This window comes from Alligator mississippiensis, chromosome 2, assembly GCF_030867095.1.
Source record: "Alligator mississippiensis isolate rAllMis1 chromosome 2, rAllMis1, whole genome shotgun sequence".
Lineage (NCBI taxonomy): Eukaryota > Metazoa > Chordata > Crocodylia > Alligatoridae > Alligator > Alligator mississippiensis.
The window spans coordinates 299,277,777-299,299,214 of NC_081825.1; the positions used below are offsets into that span (position 1 = coordinate 299,277,777).

General features: G+C 44.6%; 1 protein-coding gene across 2 annotated transcripts; it reads right to left on the reverse strand.

The window, feature by feature from the left end:
- Positions 1-1,667: 1,667 nt before the first annotated feature.
- MAPK1IP1L (mitogen-activated protein kinase 1 interacting protein 1 like) lies at positions 1,668-14,963 on the reverse strand. Of its 2 annotated transcripts, XR_002092320.2 has the most exons (5): positions 14,793-14,963; positions 7,029-7,056; positions 5,758-6,471; positions 4,712-4,852; positions 1,668-2,089 (listed from the first exon to the last, which is right to left on the reverse strand). XR_002092320.2 is itself a non-coding variant. In XM_014595133.3 (4 exons), exons 2-4 carry the CDS (start codon positions 7,050-7,052, stop codon positions 4,841-4,843), a joined length of 750 nt encoding a protein of 249 aa, XP_014450619.1. In that variant the 5' UTR covers positions 7,053-7,056; positions 14,793-14,963; the 3' UTR covers positions 2,112-4,840. The 2 variants fall into 2 exon arrangements, 1 of the variants encoding a protein (XP_014450619.1); XM_014595133.3 differs by lacking the exon at positions 1,668-2,089 and having other exon boundaries at positions 2,112-4,852.
- Between the last annotated feature and the right edge of the window lie 6,475 nt (positions 14,964-21,438).

Consider the following 21,438-nt stretch of genomic DNA (forward strand, 5'->3'; position numbering starts at 1 on the left):
CCAACCACTTCTGTTAATGAATGCCAGAGTGAAAACCCTTAAATAGTACAAGCCCACTGTTTTGGCTGGTCTGTTTTTTAGGGGAGAATTAACTGGCTCTCTCCTATTCTTGTAAAGGAGAAAGTATCTTTGTTTCTTATTTTAATTGCATGTCACGCTATAGATAGGCCAAGCATGCATGGAAGCAGTTTGTTTTTCAGTCTTTTTGAATATTTGTTCATACTGTTAAATGCAACTTTAAAGAAGGAAAAAAGTTACCTGAACCCCTTCAGAGCTGCAAGGTGATGTGAAGAGCCAGACTTGAGCGTGCTGCTCCATGTACATCAGCTGGTGGTAAGTAGCCAATATACATTAAGGTCCTGGTCTCCATATGAGTGGAAGAATGGCAAGATTCACCCCATGACAGGTAACAAGAGGCCTTTCACTTGGCAGAGTGAATGCAGAGACCAACAAGGAGACAAAAGATGCTGTTAGCCCTGTAGTGATAGTCTAGGCTCTAACATTAAATTAGGCAATACAGTGCACTGGTTCCCAATTCAACATAGCTGACCACAAGGGCTGCTTATACACATGCATCAAGGCTGCTCCAATGCACTGTAATTACAGCATGTCAAAGCAGACCTAATTAATCAAGTCTGCTGAAACAGACTCCAGCATCACGTGCATCAGCTTCCCTGCACTGAAGGGTGGAGGGGGTGTTTTAATGAAAGCTTGTTTGATGTGCATTAAAGTGCCCTTGGTGCCATTTTTCAGCGTGGGGATGCTGATACGTGACGCTCCGGGTGCTTTAATTAGAGATCAGAGCTGCTCTAATTAAATTGCCCCCCACACCTCTTGGAGCACGCATATAAACACCCAAAAAGTGCCGGTGTTGTCAATGGGTAGTTTGGTTTTTCCTCGTCTCTAACTTGGTTATATTCTCTCTAGCTTGAAGGTAACAAGTGATGGAAAACAAACCACCTCAATTTTACATCATTGAGGTGAAGATTTTACTTCCTCCATAAGACTGGAGTGTAACTTTAGAGGTCATGAGTGGAGTGGATGAGCTCAACATGTTTTCTTCCTCCAAATTATCACAGCTTATAATATCCTGCAAAGAGCGCATGTACACACAGTGCCTAGTTTAGGAAAAGGGGTCTTCAATTTAGCACATTGACTTTCTTCCCCGACTTTAAACAAGGATACCAAAAGGGGCAGGAGGCTTTAATAGTGTAGCTGAAGGTAACTGGACAGGGGTATAACAAAGCAGTTTTAAAGCAGGCTCCACACACACAGCCTAACGCAGTGGTTTTCAATGTTGTGGTTCTGCAGTAGGTCATCAGGGGTTCTGCAAGGAGACTGGAGGTGAAAGAGAGCAGGCTGGGACGTGGTGCCCTGTCACTGCCAGGTAGGGTCACCGTTAGTCTTTAGCTTGGGGGTAGGGGTTCTGTGGCAGAAGTGATATAAAGGGGTTCTGCAGCTTTAGGAAGTGTGAAAACCCCCGGCCTAATGTGTTACATTGCTACAGCAGTCGCATTCATATTTATAACAACCTTTAAATACCAGGTGCCAGGATCCTGCAGAAGTTGACCGTTTCCGAATGCAAAACCTGAGACTAGGCATCCTTCAAAAGTGCTGTAAAAGATTCCTATTTGTACAAGCATTTAGCATACTGAGGTAGGCTGGTATACTGTTGAGGAGGTTTTTGTTTTATTTTGCTACTTTTTATTATACATTATTTCATTCTTTTATTTTAAGCTGCTCTGAGCCCATGTGGTGAAGGGCAGCATATAAAATTGAACAAATAAGAAAATATATTTATTCTAAATGACAATCACGTAGAAGATCTTGGTTGCAATAGCGACACACGTTTGACAGATCTTCAAAAAGGAGAGTGGATGCACACCTTGCTGGGGTTGTTTGACCCCAGCAGTCTTTCCTGCCCAGAGCAGGGAGGGCTGGACTGGATGGTCTGACGAGGTCCCTTTCAGCCTTAAAACTTCTGTGACTCTGTGTAGTCACCTTCTCCTTGGTTTCTCTGCTCAGGGTTGCTGTTGCCCATCCTGGTGCAGTTTGTACTTTGATGCATGACAGAAGGATAAAGCAGTAACTGAAGGACAGGAACGCAACAGTTTTGAAAATACGTTTAATGTCTAATCTTATACAAAAGTGACAGCATTTTCAAAAAATATCAAATCCTGTATTTATAGCTTCTCACTATCATACAGCAATATTTGTCTCATCTAAAGAAAATACAGCAGCAGGTGATAATCTATACTTTAAAGATGTGATTGCTTATAGTTCATATTGTAAACAAATGCAGTATGTCGATCTCAAAGCACAAGTCAAAAACAAACTTCTCAGCAATTCAACTCAAATGATGCATAGAAATGTACAAAGTCCATCGCAAAAGCTTCAGGCCAGAAGTTGCTCACACTTAACATAACGTGATAAAGTTACTACACGGCATATAGGGACAACTGGAGTTTTTATACAATAGATTAACAGGAAAACCCTTTCACTGCTATGCAAGGAGCCTTGCTCACAAAACAAAGGGGCTAGGAAACAGTTTTCATGATTTCAAGAAATACACATATACATTGAAAAAAAAAATTTGTCCCATATGTATCTGAATTTTAGCCTAGACTTTCCAGTAATAAATCCTGCCTATTTCAGGAAGAACCTAAAGAATCTACTTTGGGAAATCTCCTTTCCCCAATATTCACTAGAGCCTTTTCTACATCTTTTCATTCCCTGATCAAGAGATCCAGAGCAGTGCAAGTTCAAACAGGAGTGTCACTAGTAGAATTTGTTCATTTAAATAAAAAGTTCTCATTAGATTTAAAAAACTAAGGCTACAGGCATCAAATGCACAATTTATAGTCAGATATAGAATCAATTAGTAGTGGGGAAATCTAGGCAAATATAATCGAATTGAATTTTTTCTTATTCCAATTCTATAGGGATAGTGTCCCACACTAAATTTATGAGAAAAATCTTACAGAAAAATAAAGTTTCTGGTTCTTATTTCTAGGACTCAAAAACGCTATGATTTATGTTGAAGTGTTAGGGACAATCCTTTGCTTTATTGTGTTCAGTGCCACTATCTTCTTCCTAATATAGACAGATCTATCCTGGCTATCAGACCTCATGACAATATATTAGAACGACCACAGCTCCACAGCAGACTGCTCTGCCCTACAAAAGATGCCAGGGCTTTTGCAATTGCCATGGAGGTTAAGCCAGCCTAACAAGTCTCACTACCAGGCAACCCAGTTTATTTTTTTTTTTTTAAGTTTATTACGTGCATGCAGGAGGCCATGGCAAGGAAGGGGAAAAGAAAGTTATCTTGTTTTCACGGATCCACAATACAAAGGGAATTCCTAACGAGCTATCATCAGTATCACTAATTCCCTTATGTTTTTAATTCCACCTACCAAGGTAAAGTTAGGATTTCCCCAGCTGGGATAACATGGTTTTTTCCATGGTAACAAAGCCTAGCTCATCAAGTACCATCATGAATTTAAGAACGCCCAAGTCTCAGTGTGATGCAAAACTACTGTTGCAATAGTCCCCTAAGAACAGCTAAAAAGGTTTGTTCTGTCCAAGAGAACTGGCAGGAGGATGAAACAGACTGCAGTGTCCATTCAGGGGAAAGGCAGCTCTGCAGCAGAGCACAGACATCTAGTCGTTCAGCTCGCCCCAAACTGTATCAGGTCATTCAGTGAGGTACAATATACACATCGGTCAGAACAAAGGACTACCCCAAAACCACATTTACTGAAGCTCCGACAAGACTGGCTCATTTCCAAATAGGGCAGAAGCGAGATGCAGCCCAAGATCTGGTGCATCTAGTAGGACTACGTGCAATGCAAGAAGCAATTTTTTTGCCATTTTGTCATTTGTACTCTTAATCTCAGGCCTCGTTTCCAGGGATTATGAATAAAATGTGCAGAGTTTATACAACTCAGCAGCCAAGTCAATCTCAAATAATTACGACCCAGGTTACAAGACAGGGAAGTAAGTACCGACACTCCAGTGGGAATTAGTTATCCTTATGCAGACAAAGCCAAACTTCTAGCCACCACTTCGTAATTGGGAGTGGCAAAATCATACCTTTGTTTGCATACACAAACCTCACATTTGTTCATTCCAAGTTAATTAACTGCACATCCAGGTACTTGATTTGCACAGAAATGCCTGTTGGTGAGTATGAACAGGTGTGCGCACAAGTCAGACCAAGTATTTCAATATAGAGCTTCTCTGCTGTAGTCTCAGACAGAGAATGAGTATATACAAAATGCTGAGAACACCTTCAAATTCACATGCCCTGTCCCTCCTTAGTTTGCTGAATTACTGTAGCATGTTTAAATTAGACCTCTCGGGGAAAAAAAATAAAAATCTTGAAGTACATTGCTTTTATTGACATTTTGGATGAACCTGAAAATTCCAACATAACATATGACGATCCATTCATTTAACGGCCAGCACAAATCTGGCATCAACACTTAAAGCAGTCATTGAAATTTAAGATTAAACATTTTAGTTAATCTTTGGGCCTGATTTTATAATCCTTACTTGGCAACTCCCGCTTCCCCCTCACCCCCACCCTCCCAAGAACACCTGTCCAAGAACCACAGGATCGATTTTTCTACTTGCTCATCTTAAGTCATTTGAACAAAACAAAACATGATGCCAGCAAGTTAAATTTATGCAGGGTGCTCCTTCATACCTCAAAATTCATGTACAAGAGGCGAGTGCTCTTCACGACCCCAAACGTTACTGAAACAAAAGTTGTAAAAATCTCTGTAAATATCAGATGAAGGTGGAAAGCTACAGTACTTTGTTGCCCAGCATGTGTTCAACGGTAAGGCTGTGAAGAAAAAAACAACACCAATAAAAATATAAGGTCAATGTACAGCATCTAGACAGTAACCCATTCTTAAGTACAGCTGAAAGTAGTATCTCTCAAGATAAGCACACAAGTCAATCGCTACTACCGTGTTTTAAGCACAGGTCTATCAGGCCTGTCAAACTTCTTAGTGGCCAGGGGCTGCATGCTCCACAGGCTGCACCAGTGAGGTTCCTGGGCCCCATGGGCTGCATGGATACCCCCCTTCAGTGCACTGAGCACCCACACCTACCCCCACATCAACTACAACCACCTCATGTGAATGCCCCCTCCTCATGCAAGCACAAAATACAGAAACCAGAGGAGGAAGGGGGAGCCTGGAGACTCCACCTGCAACACATAAGGGGGGTTACAGCAGGGTAGGGACGGGGTGGGGTACAACTTAACCCCTGGTGGGATGCCAGGTGAACAGCCCTGGTCTATATTTGTCTATTTGTATAGAGATTACAAGGCGAACGATTTATGCAATCTGAAGAGAAACCAGAGTTGAATTCTTCCCATTTTTAATTTGTGCTCAGAGAGAGCCAACCAAAGCTACTGCTAAACTGCAGGTGGTATTTTTAGGACCGTAAAATGCAAACCTAGAGATCACTGTTATACTAACACAGGTGTAACGGTATTTAAAGTCCAATCTAGTCCCTCTAGCTGACCTCCTGAGGTCCATTCCAACCCTAATTTTCTACAATAATTGCTTAAGCCAAACGTTTTGGTACAATTTGCTCTCCTCAGCAAGGAGTTTCCCATTAAATGGCTGGCTGTTCTAAAAGGCCATGCTTTTTGCTAATGGGTCTTATACTACCCAGCCCTACTATTTTTACCAGAAGGAATTTTGGCAATGTCTGACATGGTAATATTAAAATACTCACATGGGGGCCACCAGGCATTGATGGAGCACCAGCAGGAGCAGACGGCACTTGAAAAGGATTAGGGGGTGTCGGGTACAGTCCTGGAGCCGGATAAGATCCTGTGGGTGGAGGGAACGGGCCTGGTGGTGAAGGTCCCCATGGTCCAGGTGGGACAGTACCCCATGGCACTGTGGGTGCAGCCCCTGGTGTCTGGGTGGGAGTGGAATATGGCCCTGGGGGTGGGTATGGCATGCTAGGTGCAGGATACTGCCCTCCCATTGTTGGTCCCCATGCTGCAGAGGGCATGGATCCCCACGGCCCAACAGGAGCAGGAGGTGCAGCTGGCTCTGTTGGACCACCATATGGTCTTGGAAGCTCTGGAAAGGGCATATTTGGTGGAGGATACTGCCCTGGTGGGACAGGACCTGGAACAGCTGGGGGTGGATATGGACCAGTAGGAGGAGGGCAAGAGGGTCCAGTAGGAGGAGGAGGAAATGGAGCAGGTGGTCCAGGGGGCATTGAAGGATACATTCCTGTTGGTGGTGGGCCAAACGGCACATTGGAGGCGGACGTATTTGGTGGCAATCCAGATGGCACTGCTGGTGGAGCACTCGGGTTGTTCCAAGGATTAGAAGCTGGCCAACCTTGCGGTGGCTGCCCAGGTTGCTGACTGGGTTTCGTGTTGCTCACTTTGGAGGCTTTAGCAGGTGACTGATCTGGTAAAGCATCTGCCAACTGAAAAATAAAGCAGTGATGAGAATGCACGCTGCCCACGATGGCAATGATCTGCTGTGCCTGACAGTCTATTCCTTTTTGTGTATTGTATTACTGGGGAGGAAGAACTGGCTGCATCTGCTGCTGCTAAGGCAAGACAAATGGCACTTTCTTTTTATCCTTTAAGATGAAAAGAAGAGATATATGGATATGCAGTCATTATAAAAACCCAAGGGCAAGGAGGTGAGCTACTGCATGAAGCAGAGAGTAATTTCTCAAAAACAGATTTAAAAAGCCTTTAAAAGTTTCCTACCTAGCCACACTAAAAGCAACAAATAGAATTTACAATTCAAAAGCGGTATCAGACCTGAAAGTTTGCAGAAGTCAGACAGCCCACACTGGACACCCAGAGCGGCAGAGTACGATGCCCACTTCAAAGCTAACATAACACCCGCAGCAGCAAAGAAAAAGGCTCCCGGGGCTGACCTCCCCACTTCTTGAACCATTACATCTGGAATTCAGAATCAAGTGGCTGGACCACATGATCTCAGAGAAAGGAAAGTGGTTGGATTACTTACCGAAAAGTCGTCAGCTCCAGACATTTTACTGAAAAGTAAAAGCAAAGTTGATTAAAAATAATTCCGCAAGTGTTTCAGGCAACAGCTTGTAAGGAAGCTGGCTATCTGCCTAGAAAGAGAGAAACTGCTGCACACACTTCAAGTGGTAGTACTGCTCAACACAGTTTTGCTTTGATGATTTAGACTCAAACAGATACCCTTCTGTTACCAGTACAGCCTCAAGCAGCTCTGCCATGGGTGAAGAGACAGAGCTTCAGTACAGCCCTCACCTATATTAGGATTATAACCACATAAAGGGACCCAGATCGGTAAACAGGGTGAATTTGCCCATCCTGGATCCTATAACCAGAGCTTGTAATAGCCATTTATTAACTGCAAGTTGGACATTTGTCTAGACAAGCAATCTCAGCTTCTACAAAATCTAAGGGCCTGTCTACAGGGAGGCACTTAACTGCAGTTGATTTGCCTCAACTTCCCAGTCACCGTATTCAAGCTAAAGCTTGTTAAACATACGAGTACATATTCTCTTGCATACAGCACACACTTCCTCCCCACCAAAATAAGACCCCCCCCTAAAACTGGGGTGAATATATTACACAGGAAGCAGATTTTTTGCAGCCTGCTGTGATCCTTGCTCTGCAGTGCAGCAACTCTAGTATTAGCTTCAAGGCACCTGAAGGAGTCAATGGGCTATTAATGGGCCATTCAGTTAATGGCCCATTGTTCTTTACTTCACAGGTGTTAAAGATCATCTCTCCGTCTTAATGGCCTCGAATTCCCCCAAGAAAAGTTAGCTTCCTTAGTGGAATTTTGCTGCTCCAGCTTCTGGTCTCTTCTATTTCACAGCTCTTTTCAAGACCCATGAAGACCAATCTTCAGCAGTAGAAAGGGTTTTAGTTAAGCAGGGAAATATCAGCTGAAGATGAGGCTCTCTTGGCTCCCTGCAGCTATAACTTCGGAGGGAGGGGGGCACAAAATGTCTTTATTTATTTATTTTAAACATTTATGAAGACAGTATTATATTTGGGAGGGTGTTATATGTGAAAAAATATGGTACTCTCATTCAAGAGCAAACTGGCCCTCCACTGCCCGAGCGTAATCCTCAGAAGCATAAGGGTACCTACAAAGTTTAATACGTGGTATCTTCTGTGCATTCCTTGCACCTGTGGAATAGTCAAAGATAACCCAACTGCGCATAGGCACGTCCTAAGGTCTTATTTTAAACAGGTCTAAAAATATACTATTCAAATTACGGCGATAACCTTCAAAATATGAAGTGATTAAACAAATGCCATTCTTGTGCATCACAACCAACCAGTCTACTGCTGCTCAAATCAGGCACTCTCAAAGCTGGAGGTGTGACACCCACAGAAACACAATTCTGGCACTGCAGCTTGCACTGCAAGGGTGGTCGCACGCAAAGATTGGGAACGGCTTACCAGGAACCTACCCAAACTATGGCTCGGTGAAAACCAACCAGCTCTGGCAGTCTTCACAGCTGCTGTCTGTATCTGCACAACAGTGGCAAACCCAATAAATTCATTTTAATCTGCTCCTTCAGCAAACTGAGACACTGGAGTAGATCTGGAATCCGACTACTCATTAAAAAAAGATGTCCAATGTCGAGAGGAATGGGCAGTGGAAAGAAACTCTTTGGCAACCACCAAAAGCCTAGAGGGACAAATGTACAACACCTACATCTGTGTGGCCAGAAGCATGGAAGGAGGAATAAGTAGAAACAATCATACTCCTCTTCCCTCACCAACAGCAGGAAGCTCCTGGGGAGGAGGAGTGGGGAAAAAAACATGCTTCTACTTCCTTTCTCAAAGTAAAAACCTGCGAGGTGGGGTAACACTGTAAAGCAGCCACAGCACTATCAAAGCAGAGTGCAAGAACAACACCTAAACAGAAACCACAAAGGACAACCCTCTTCAGCAACCTGCGAGCAAGGGCACATTAACTACCCAACTAGGGATTGTCCCTGGAGTGCTGCCTCTCCATCTCTGTATCAATCTGTGGCCAGGCAGCGTAAACGTCAGCCCTGTGATCAACTCCTAAGCTTATGATGCAAATAGAGAGGATATGAATAACTTATTTTAAAACTCAACATGTTCAAGCCTCAATTTAGCATAATCTGTTATAATAGTTAAAAATGAAAATAGTTTGAGAAATACTTCTTGCTAAAAAGTTTTAAAGGAAGTCAAACTACGCAGAGCCTGTGGAAGTCAATGGAACTAGCTTTTGCTTAAGCAGCTTCTGGCGATACATTCTCTTCATCGGCAGAAAAGACTGTTTTCTTCATTTCAGTTTACTGAACCATAATAGTTGAAAAACAAGTTCACACAAAGGTGAGAAAGCAAGAAATTTAGCTTTCCTCGTCCACTCTATGAAGTTAAAATAGCGGTGAGAGGATGAGATCTGCTACTTCTAGAGTCTGAAGGGGTTGTTTAGAAATAACCAGTTCAATTCACCAATTCCTCGTATTTCCTTTAAGGTACAAGCATTAATGCAAGACCTAGAGGCTGAATCCAGGCCAGAAAGCCATGTCATATGACCTGCAGGGCTCCTGGAGAGGCCAGGCCCACCACTGCAATCTAGGCTCCATTGGGGATGCGTGTCAGCAGCAGCAGGAGAGCAACAGCCATGTCAACCCCTTTGGGGGCCACTTCTGCATCTGGATCCAGCCCGCAGAAGGCCCTGCAGGCTGGGTCTGGCCCAGAGAGCCGGGACAGTTTAGCACCCCTAGTTTAAGGGAAAACATAAATCTTGCTATTAGTTTATGAACTATGATATATCGCCACCTATTATTTGACTAAATACAATATTTTTTTAATTATTTAAATGCACTTATTTTTTTTTTTTATTTCCATGTGCATGTAGCTCAACATGAACATAAAAATCTAGTAAATAAGAGAGAGGCCATTCCCCATCATTTAACAAAAATGGGAGCATCTAAGCAAACTTATGATGAGTTATATAGAGGTACAGCTCTGTACAGCTAACTCTTGGCTAATAAAAAGAAAAGCCAAACTAGGCCAATGAGACTTAAACTCTAAGAAAAAAAAAACAGTAAATAAAAAGCACCAATTTAAGATTAAAATAGCTTATTTGACATCATAATAATAAAGCCTTCCTGCTAGTTGATTAAAAGTAATCAGGAAAGAGGTGGAGGGGATACAGAACAAGATTAAAAATCAGAGATCTGGCAGTACAATATAAATCACAGAGGGCAGAGAAACGGAGCAGATGGACCTCAAAAACGACTCTGAAAAATACGTCAATCATCTATTACAGAACTGAGGAAGATCGTGAGTCAAGAAAGGGAAGAAACGGGGCTGGCTGAAAGGAGCATTTATCCAGAATTTGACAACACCAATTAAGTTTGTCAACAGCTATATACAGTACCTTCCACACTGTTCAACCGCTATACGTGACAATTATTCAACTAATGCCAGTAAACTAGTCAAATCTTTTCAAAGAACAAAGGTACTGAATGAGAATTTAAAAATGCACAATTGTTTTATTCCTTAACACTGCAGGAGGGACAAAGCCTGGAACAAGAGGCTTTAGCGATAGTTATTATTTCCCAAGTCAACCTGAACCTTAAGCCTAGTAGAAGTAGGATAAAGTTTAAAGACACAAGTGGAGCAGGTCAAAGGAACACCATTCAGTACCTTACAGTCTTAGATTTACTCCAAGTTTTACCATATCCCCACCCCTTCCCTTTTCATAAATCTAAAGCTAACTTTTTAGAAAAAAAACCTATGAAATAGTTCTCCCCTACCCTGGGGGTCTTCAAAAGGAGGTTAGATGAGCATCTAGCTGGGGTCATCTAGACCCAGCACTCTTTCCTGCTTATGCAGGGGGTCGGACTCTATGATCTATTGAGGTCCCTTCCGATCCTAACATCTATGAATCTATGAAATGCATTAAGACAGTGTTTCTCAACCTGGTGGGATGCGAAGGCCGTGTAGGTGGGACGCAGGGAAGCACTTCCAGGTTTGCTCTTCCGCCAGCCACTGGGCACCCCCCCCCCCCCCCAAATCGTTTATCATGCTGGGACTATAAGTACTACTTTTATATTTATGAACAACCTCAATGGAATAGTGGAAATGCATCAATTAAAAAAAAAATCACGAAGCAAAACATCAGACTGACTCCTGAAAAATCTCATGAACTATTTTAAAAGTACTTAACCTGACACCATCCAATTATTTTACTTAAAGTTAAAGGACTCAGTTACAGGGAAGCAGCAAATAAATGCACTGACTGTATCTTGTGCAAAAGGTGGGGCTAGCCGCAAATGGAATTTGAGTTTCAGCTTGAATAGTTTTGCTACGTGCCTCCTAGATGAGCATTACACAAGTACTATTAAGTGTCAAGAGGAAAAAAATGAAACCAACTAAATTAACTGACACAGTTTTTGCACCAGAGTTTAGAGGCTAAAGCAAGTTTCAAATTATTCTTTTTCAGGGGCTGGGAGCAGAGGAGTTATTATGGTTTAAATAGTTTGGCAGGGAACAGGAAAGATTACAGAGTTAGCAACATTGATGTCAAAGTCCTGTCTTTATCCATTCTGCTGCAAGATAAGTCTATAAAAACAAAGGGAAAGGCCCCTCCTCTACCCTTGGAAACTGTCCCTTCTTCCCAAGAGTAAGTTTTAGCACAGGGACTCGGTAGCTTCAGGCCCTGGGGACAGATCCAGTTGCTTTGACACCAAATCAACCCAAATCTTTACCCAGGACTATCAGGGTTAATTTGGAGCCTGCCCCTGAATGTTTCCCTCATCATTTACCCATAGCCGACCCTCGGAGGGTCTGCTAGACCCTCTCATTCCTCCCCCAGAGAGACAACGTACAGCTTTGCAGCAGACTCCAATCTTACCCACCAACAAACAGATATGTAGAGGCCTCCAGGGAGACTATGAAATCCTTCTGCCTTTAGAAGCCCTCAGGTCACAGGAGAGCCAGCAAACTGCCTTCACCCTCCAAAATCACAAGTGGCCAGTTTAACCCAGTTCACTGAACAGAATAAACTAAAACAGCAAAAGGACTTCCTAGCTAGTATAACTGCACCTACATTATGGGTTTTGCTCTGCACAGATATGCCAAAGACTCCAATGTTTTTTTCACAGTCCAAACAAATAATAGTGGTGGCAAAACCACAAATGTAGGATCAATTGTAAAAGGGACACCCTAAAGTTTATCCCACTGCCAAGTTTCTACAGCTCTTTCCTTCAATCACTGTGTCAGTCTATCAAGCTTTTCCTTTCCCACGTTTCATGATTTATCAAAGGACAGGCCAACACACCCTATATGCATCATCGACTCTGACCTCACAACCATGCATCATTATGAGACTATAAATATGACTAGTACACGTGGAGGGAGTAGATTAAGCAGTTAGATCATTCATCATTAGCAAGTTAATCTCGCTTTCGATACCACCATTATCTTCGTGCCAACTAGAAAAGGGCTGGAGTAGGGGTTTTAAATCTTATCAGAAGTTTCCAGACTATTTTGAAGGTAGACATAAGAAGAACAAAAGGGCAAATGCCATAAATACACAGTCAGTGGTAACAATTACCTAGGATTCCAAGAAGACAAAGTAAATTTGCATATAAAGGGAATCATTCTTCAAAATAATTGTCTCCCATCATCCAACCCCCCCCCCCCAAAACAAACCATTTAAGAGCCTTGGTCTGGCAGGCATGTAACTTCCTCCATACTAATATTTCTTGTCCTTCCCCTGTGGGATTTCTGCTCATTGTCTCATTACATTTTTGTTCTTCCACCATCTGTTTGCACTGGGCAGCCAATTCTCAGCTCCATAAAGCTTAAGGCCGGAAGGGACTTTGTTGCACATGACTAAAAGGACATCCTGCTACCCATATAGCGAACCCAATAACCTGGGTTCAACTGAAGTGTAATTTGTATTCGGTTAGAACAGCGGTCCCCGGGTTTTCGGAGCCATGTGCTAACTTAGCCACTGCTGCTTCTCCCTGCCCTCCAGCTGCAGCGTGGACGCAGCTCCCAGCCACCTGGCCCCACGGCTCTGCACGCCAGATCTATATGGGCCATATGTGGCCCACCCCTGGGCTAAAATATTCCTTCCAGAAAAGTGTTTAGTGTTGATCTGAAGACAACGGATGGACAATCCCATTATTTCCATGGGCAGGTTCAATCCTTCCTGTTAAAAATGTATGCCCTATTTCCAGTCTTAATTGACCCAATTTCAGCTTCCAGACGCTGATTTTTGTTAGGTATCCAGGTTGCAGCTGTATTGGTCTAGAGGAAAAAGCAACTGGGACTTGTGGCAGAGGTGGTACCTTTTATCAGACCAACTAGATTTTTGCAAATAAATAAATAAATGCTTTAATTGCAAGTTTTTGGGCACAAACACTCATCAGGCATTGGAGAAAAGATTGTAAAAGTTCTCCTGGGTAGAAATGCAAGTTCATATTTCATAGGATTTCACAGAGGAGTCAATAGATACTCCTCTGGGCCCACCTTTCTTAACTAGTAAGGTGTAATTAATTGCCTGCCCAGAGTGACAGTCCATCTATTGATGACTCTGTATGAAATATGAACTTTCATTTCTACTCAGGAAAACTTTTACAACCTTTTCTCCAACGCCTGATGTTTGTTACCAAAAGCTTGCAATTAAATAATTTATTTTTTTTGTGCAAAAACCTACTTGGTCTAATAAAAGACATGAGCCCCGACTGATTCCTGTTAAGCCTTTTCCCACTAGGTTAAAGAGCCTTTTACTACCTGCATTTTCCTCTTGGACAAAGTGCTTATATGCTATAATGTGCTTTGTATACATTAAAAGGCAAACAGGACTCATAATAATGATCTCTTTTATTAAACCAAGATTTTTGCAAAAATTAAAGACATTTTTAACTGCAAGCTTTCAGGCACAAAATTCAAAGCTTGCAATTAACGATTTTTTCTCTTATTTTTGCAAAAATCCAGTTGGTTTAATAAAGGAAATCACCTCTTGCACGAGTCCCGATCGACTCTTGTTCAGCCTTTTCCCGCTAGGTTGAAAAGCCCTTTATTACCTGCATTTTCCTCTTGGACAAAGCGCTTATACGACACGCGGGGCGGGGAGGGGCGGCGCTTGGTAGCCGCGTCGGCCCCAGACGAGACGACGTACAAAAAACCATGACTCTTGGCTGCAAAACGATGCCTGTTATTAAACCACCTGGGAAATCGCAAGAAAACGGTCCTTGCCCGATGACGGGACTTTGATCCCCCAAAGCTTGTAGAAAAGCACCATTTTCTTGCGATTTTCCCCAGCTGGTTTAATAACTGGCATCGTTTTGCAGCCAAGTCATGGTTTTTTGTACGCTGTGATGTTTATACCTGCAGGAACCTCGGCGGCGTCGCCCCAGACACGCCCGTCTCCATGCGCGTCCGGCACAGCGCCTGCCCCTGCCCCGCCACGAGGGACCCCGGCCCTGGCCCCGCACCATATTTCTGTCATTCGTCAATTTTATCAGCAGTTGGGTTTTTATATTTTATTTTATTTCTATTTTATTGTTTTACTTTATTATTCGCGAACACGTCCCCCCGCGTCCAGACCCAGCGCTGTTCTCCACTGCCCCGCCCCGCCCCGCCCCGCCGGCAGCTTCGCCTGCCCACACACGAGCGGGGTGCCGGGGCCTCCTGGCGGGCGTCGCCCCGCGCGTGCCCGTCGCAAACCGGCCACCACACGCACCCCCGGGGAGGAGCGGGGGCGGGGGAGCCCCCCCCTTACCTAAGGCGGGACGGGGACGAGGAGGAGGAGGAGAAGGGCGCGGAAGCGGCCCGGCAGCGGCGGCGGCGGCGGCGCGACCCAAGCGGAAGCGGAAGCGTGTCCTGACCCCGCTCCGGAAGGGCACGACCGCTCGTCCCGCCCCTTCCGCACGTCAGCGCCCGCCGCGTCACGTGCTGGAATGCGGAGGGGAGGGAGTCACGTGGTGCGGGCCGGGCCGGGAGGAGGGAGGCCTCTAGCGGCGGCGCGCGGAACTGCGGGGGGAGGGGGCGGGTCCGCCCATGAGCCACCTACGTCCACCCACCGCACTGCCATGCACACACACACCCGCCCACGAATCAATCCGTGCACACACCCATCCTTCCTTCCATCCACATCCATGCACACACCCACCCACCCAGCCACCAATCAATCCATGCACACGCCCATCCTTCCTTCCTTCCATCCACCCACCCGTCTACATCCATGCACACACACACCCACCCACCCACGAATCAATTCATGCGCACACGCATCCTTCCTTCCATCCACCACCCACCCACCCACCCAGCCACGAATCAATCCATGCACACACCCATCCTTCCTTCCTTCCATCTACCACCCACCCACCCATCCACATCCATGCACACACCCACCCACGAATCAGTTCATGCGCACACGCATCCTTCCTTCCATCCACCACCCACCCACCCACCCAGCCACGAATCAATCCATGCACACACCCATCCTTCCTTCCTTCCATCTACCACCCACCCACCCATCCACATCCATGCACACACCCACCCACGAATCAGTTCATGCGCACACCCATCCTTCCTTCCATCCACCACCCACCCACCTGTCTACATCCATGCATACACCCACCCACCCAGCCACAAATCAATCCATGCACCCATCCGCCCACCCACACAACCACCCAGCCACAAATCAATCCATGCACACCCCCTTCCATCCATCATCCACCAGTCCATTCACACCCACACACCCACCCAGCCACAGGTCAATCCATGCGCACACCCATCCTTCCATGCATCCATCATCCACATCCATCCATCCACCCAGCCACAAATCAACCCATGCACACACCCCTTTCTTCCATCCATCCACCCACCCAGCCACGAATCAATCCATGCACACACCCATCCTTCCTTCCTTCCATCTACCACCCACCCACCCATCCACATCCATGCACACACCCACCCACGAATCAGTTCATGCGCACACCCATCCTTCCTTCCATCCACCACCCACCCACCTGTCTACATCCATGCATACACCCACCCACCCAGCCACAAATCAATCCATGCACCCATCCGCCCACCCACACAACCACCCAGCCACAAATCAATCCATGCACACCCCCTTCCATCCATCATCCACCAGTCCATTCACACCCACACACCCACCCAGCCACAGGTCAATCCATGCGCACACCCATCCTTCCATGCATCCATCTTCCACATCCATCCATCCACCCAGCCACAAATCAACCCATGCACACACCCCTTTCTTCCATCCATCCACCCACCCAGCCATGAATCAATCCATGCACATACCCATCCTTTTATCCATCGTCCACCCACCCATCCACTTCCATCCACCTACCCAGCCACAAATCAATCCATGCACTCATCCATGCACACACCCATCTTTCCATCCATCCATCCATCCATCACCCACCCACCCATCCACATCCATGCATCCACCCACCCACCCAGGCATGAATCAATCCATGCACACACCCATCCTTCCTTCCATCCATCACCAGCCCAGCCATTGACACCACCATGCATTCATCCATCATCCACCCACCGACCCAGCCATGGGTCCCTCCATCCACCTATGGATCCATCAATCCACCTATGGGGCCATCCATCCACCTACCTACCTCTGCCCATCGCCACCATGGTAGTGTAGGAGTGATATTGTAGGGACGACGGACTAGAAACTATGCCAGAGGCAAAGATTTCTTCAGGTGGGATCTTCCATTGGGCTAAATGCAGTTGGGATAAACTACATGGTTGGTCCAATACAAGACATCACCCTAAGAAATCCTTGCCTTCACATCTTGTAGAAGTAGATTTGCACCCTATAGACTAACCAACAGCAAACCTGGTTTTCTCTGATTTTAAAAAATATCCCCAATTTTCCATTTAAAAAAAGTAACCCCAAATCCACATTTTTCCATCATTAAAGTGAAACACCGCTCTCTCTCTCTCTCTCTTTATTGGTGTTTCATTTAAATCACAGAAAAACATATATTTTTTTAACTGAAAATTGGGGATGTTTATAAATCAGAGTAAACCAGGATCCCTGCTAACCAAAGTACACGCATGTGTGTGTGTGTGTGTGTGTGTGTTTATATATGTAAATGTGTATATGTATGTGTGTTTATCTATATGTGCATACAGTATTCATGTGACATGATGTTTATGTGTGTGTGTGTGACTAACCCAATATAGAAGGTTCATTGCTTGTTAATAGCAAGGCCTCTGGACAGACGCGTGTGTACGTGTGTGTGTATATTTATGTACACACACACACACAAGCTTCCATGAGCTGAAGCTCACGTCATCAGATGCCATGAAAGGATGAACACAAAGCAGTGTATAAAAAGAAGAGGGGAGGGGACAAATGCTAGAAGAGGCAAACAAATAAGCAGTAACGAAGTGAGCTTCAGCTCATGAAAGCTTGCACCATACATAGTATACAGGGTCTTCATCAAGTCCTTCTGCACTTGTAAACTTCAATAACTTAAGGTTGTGGGTATGGTAAAAACAATCTGTAAACAGCATTGAAAAGCAAATTTATTAAAGTTTTAGGACAACTGGAGTACACAACGCTAGACTTCAACATAACCACCGTCCATCGTGATACAGTGCTCAATCCGATTTTCCAACTCCTTGAAAACATTTCCCAGTTGCTCTTGAGTTACTGCACTAATTGCGTGGGTGATCCTAGCCCTAAGTTCCACCAAAGAACGTGGTTTTGACAAGTAAACTACGTTTTTAACAGGTCCCCATAAAAAGAAATACAACGACGACAGGGCAGTCGATTGGTCCACCTCTGCCTACCCACTTCTCTGGGGAAAAATCATTTAGGAACTGTCGTACGTTCAGAGTATAGCGGCACGGAGCTCCATCCATCACAGGTCTCTCTCTCCACCTCGTGTACCTCGTGCTGTGCTGTCCAGAGCCCTGCCAGTAACCTTCTATATGGTTTTAATGTCACAAATTACAATGAAATTCGACCTGAAATGCATATTCTCTATTCTGCAAATGTTTATGGGTGTGATTATTCTACGGGACTGCTGGTGGCGGTGAGGTTCAGATAGCATATACGAGTCTATAGGATCGGGACTCTCATCCCATGCTCGTTGCTGATGTCCCCGGTGTGCCTCTATTATAAATGCTCAAGGTCCTGACCTGCTCCCCTTGGCAGACAGTGGGGAAAACACTTCAACAGGAGCAGGCACCAGTGTTATTGTAGCTGGAGGAATTAAAATGTAGTAAGTTCGCTGATGCCGCTTATTTGCATCAAACACTGTTTCCTAAATCTTAAGCCCCAATTCTTTTATGAAGCAAACGACCATTTAATATTATCCCTGATCCTCAGTTCACTCAGCATTTAACCAGGTATCTAAAGCCCGTTTTCAAATCCTTTTCTTCTTTAATGTTATCTTCGGGCTTTTTGATGGATTGGCCACGATCTTTATCACTGGTGGGTCTACCAAGAGGACCCCCCACTTGGAAAAATAAAAAATTCGAATAATAGTCAAGCTGTCCTTTTTCCCAGCACTGCGCCATTCACAACAGCTGATTTCAAACTAGAAAAGTCCCATATACTCCAGGGAAAAGGGTCCCCACATGCACAGCATACACAGCAGTGACAGCAGGAGTTCAGACGGCGCCTGCATTTTACTTGAACAACACAATAGCTAGAAATGTTAATGAGCAACTAAGGAAGGTTGCGACGTCTTACCGTAAAAATTGAACCAGACTTGCCATCCATCAACAACTCGACAAGTCTACTAGCATGCAGCTAGGGACAGGTGATGTGTTTTATGCATATGTCTTTCTTCCCTTCACAAGCAGCAGAAAGGACCCTGTTTTTGCACAAAAATCCATTGGTACCTCCTGTTTGCCATTTATTTCAACACATGCAGAAGGAATACGTGCTTTGAGAAAAAGTAGCCTTATGGGTTTTGTGTGCAACTCTTCTGTGTTACAGTCGGGAGTTGGTAAGCATGTATGTGTGTATACACACACTCCCTGTATTTACCAGACAACACTACTTGTGCATTGTAAAACATTTGGGAAAAAAAACTAACACAATCGAATAAAAGCCCATTCTTATCACTGGCAGACAAGGTTCTTTGGGTGAATCTGATATCTTTTATTAGACCAACTCAGAGTTGGAAAAATTCTTCTTAGCAGGCTTTCGGGTGTAAGTACCCTTCATCAGGTTGAGGAAGCATCTGCAGCTGGTGTACACCCCTGTTCCTACCACTTGCACGTGGCTCTCACTGAGGTCAGCAGAAGCAATAGAAAACCGATGGCTTTTTTCATTCCTTAATGAAGAACATGTTTTACACTGTTTTCCAGGCATGATTTTTGAAGCTTGGGATTGTATCATGTGAATGCGGATTTTGGACAGGATGTGATTAAACACAGGCTGCATTACAGGTATGCACTGCAGGGATTTGATTCTCTTTTAGTGGCAGTGTTGTCATTCTTAGGCACTCGCTGTGGACTGGGGTTTGGAAAAGATTATTGGATAATACTTACTCTAAAATCGAAGGCATGAATAACGAGTATCAGCAGCATCGTGATCATGCGAGGAACATTAGCAACTTCATTGCCCATAGATACCTACATGGCTACATTAGGGTTGGAGGGATTTAAATACTGGTAAATGAAAATTTGTACCCTTCACCTTATGTTTTCAGTTATATTTCATGGTGTTTGTATTTTTGCATTCCTAAACAGTGAGACGTAAGGGACAGCAGGGAAGATCTGGAGATAGGACAAATATCAGAGAGGAATTCTCATCGCACCCTCCGGGCTGTGTGCATCACAAACAAGGCACCTAGAATAACAACACGGGCTTCTTTTGCACATTTGCATAAATCCAGCTCTTCAGACCCAAGAAACCCATTGCAGAATGGAGAGGAGGCCTCTTTTTAATACCCAGCCAAATAAAAGGATTTTTTTTGCACAGTTCAAGTTAGAAAACTGATTAGTCAAGATAGGACAAAAATGCCAATCACTCAAAATAGAGTAGAATCATAAAGTTATAAGAAAATAAACTGCGGATGTATAGTGCTGGTTCTTACTGGGGTATCCTCCTGCAGTTTTTATATTCAGGCCTCACTGTGCACTGGGAACATCATGCACTTGAAAGAAATAGCGGAGCCACCCTGAAGCTAGATTTTAAAAGGCTACCAGATGGTATGTTCAATGCATGCGGTAAGCTTTTATGTGCTTCTCCCCTATGGCCAATCACTGCCTGATAATTTATTTCATAACCCTCATAAAATAAATCACTCTGAAAATCACGATCTCTTGAGCTAATACATGCTCTTTCTCTAGGCAAATCCTCGTTGCTGGGAAGATAAAGTCATAAACCTGGTTCAAAGGGCAATACGAGGGAATATCCATTCTCTTTAGAAAAATCAGATGGACTGGATTTAACCGGAAAGGAAACATTGCCATCTGATTGTTCCAAAATTATGAACGGGTCAGCTGTCACTAGAGACATTTTTTGGATAACCTCTGAGATTCTGGCTAATTTTGGATAACTCCTAAGTGTGGGACTGTGGAATAGGTGGGACCCCGATTAGCAGGAGTATAACTAAGGTGTATGAGCGGAGGGAGTTGTAGCCTCAGGCACCAGGTTTGAAGAGGTACGAGGATGGCAGCCGCTGCCTCCGCTGTAGTTTCTGGAGGCTTGTGATGTGGACATAACTTTTTATTATTTATAAAAACATACGCGACTATTTACAGTGCAGAGGCAATAGTTTTGCTGCTGCCCTTGCACGGGCTTTGCGGCTGGCTTAATCCTGTTCTTTGACCTGGAAGATCTGGCTGACCTCACCCAGACCGTCTCATGGGACACCATGCTCGCATCCAGGAGGATTTATGTTATGCCCCAGCTGCTGGCTTAGTCCCCGCCAGCGTGGCTGCCGTCACTGCCTCAGCCTCTGCTGCCACCCACTTACAGAAAGTGCTTGTTAACGCCTTTGCTGATTATATGTCAAAGTACTGTACATGCTTGTTTTCAGGCTTGAAATACAGAGGCCAAATGAATGCACTTAGCAGAGAGTAGGGCCATCCCCTTCATAAAGGACAATGATGATTTTCCATTGCTGCAAAGTGAGGAGGAATTAGAGTTCTCCTGTGAATGCTGACCCCCAGAAAAAGGGGACTGAATGGAGCTGCTCAGAAAGTTTTCCAGTCTCTAAAAGGAAAAAAAAAAGTATTAAAGAGTGAACAATGAGTTGGAACTGAATCAAGTCCTAACTTGCAAACCATCATGTATTTGTGATCCTGCGCGCGTGCTCAAAACTCGTGCACTTCCACTGTAGAGTGCATGGTGTTTCCTGCTTTGCTGAAAGCCTCGGCTCTTGGACTCAGGCGGTTACACGTTA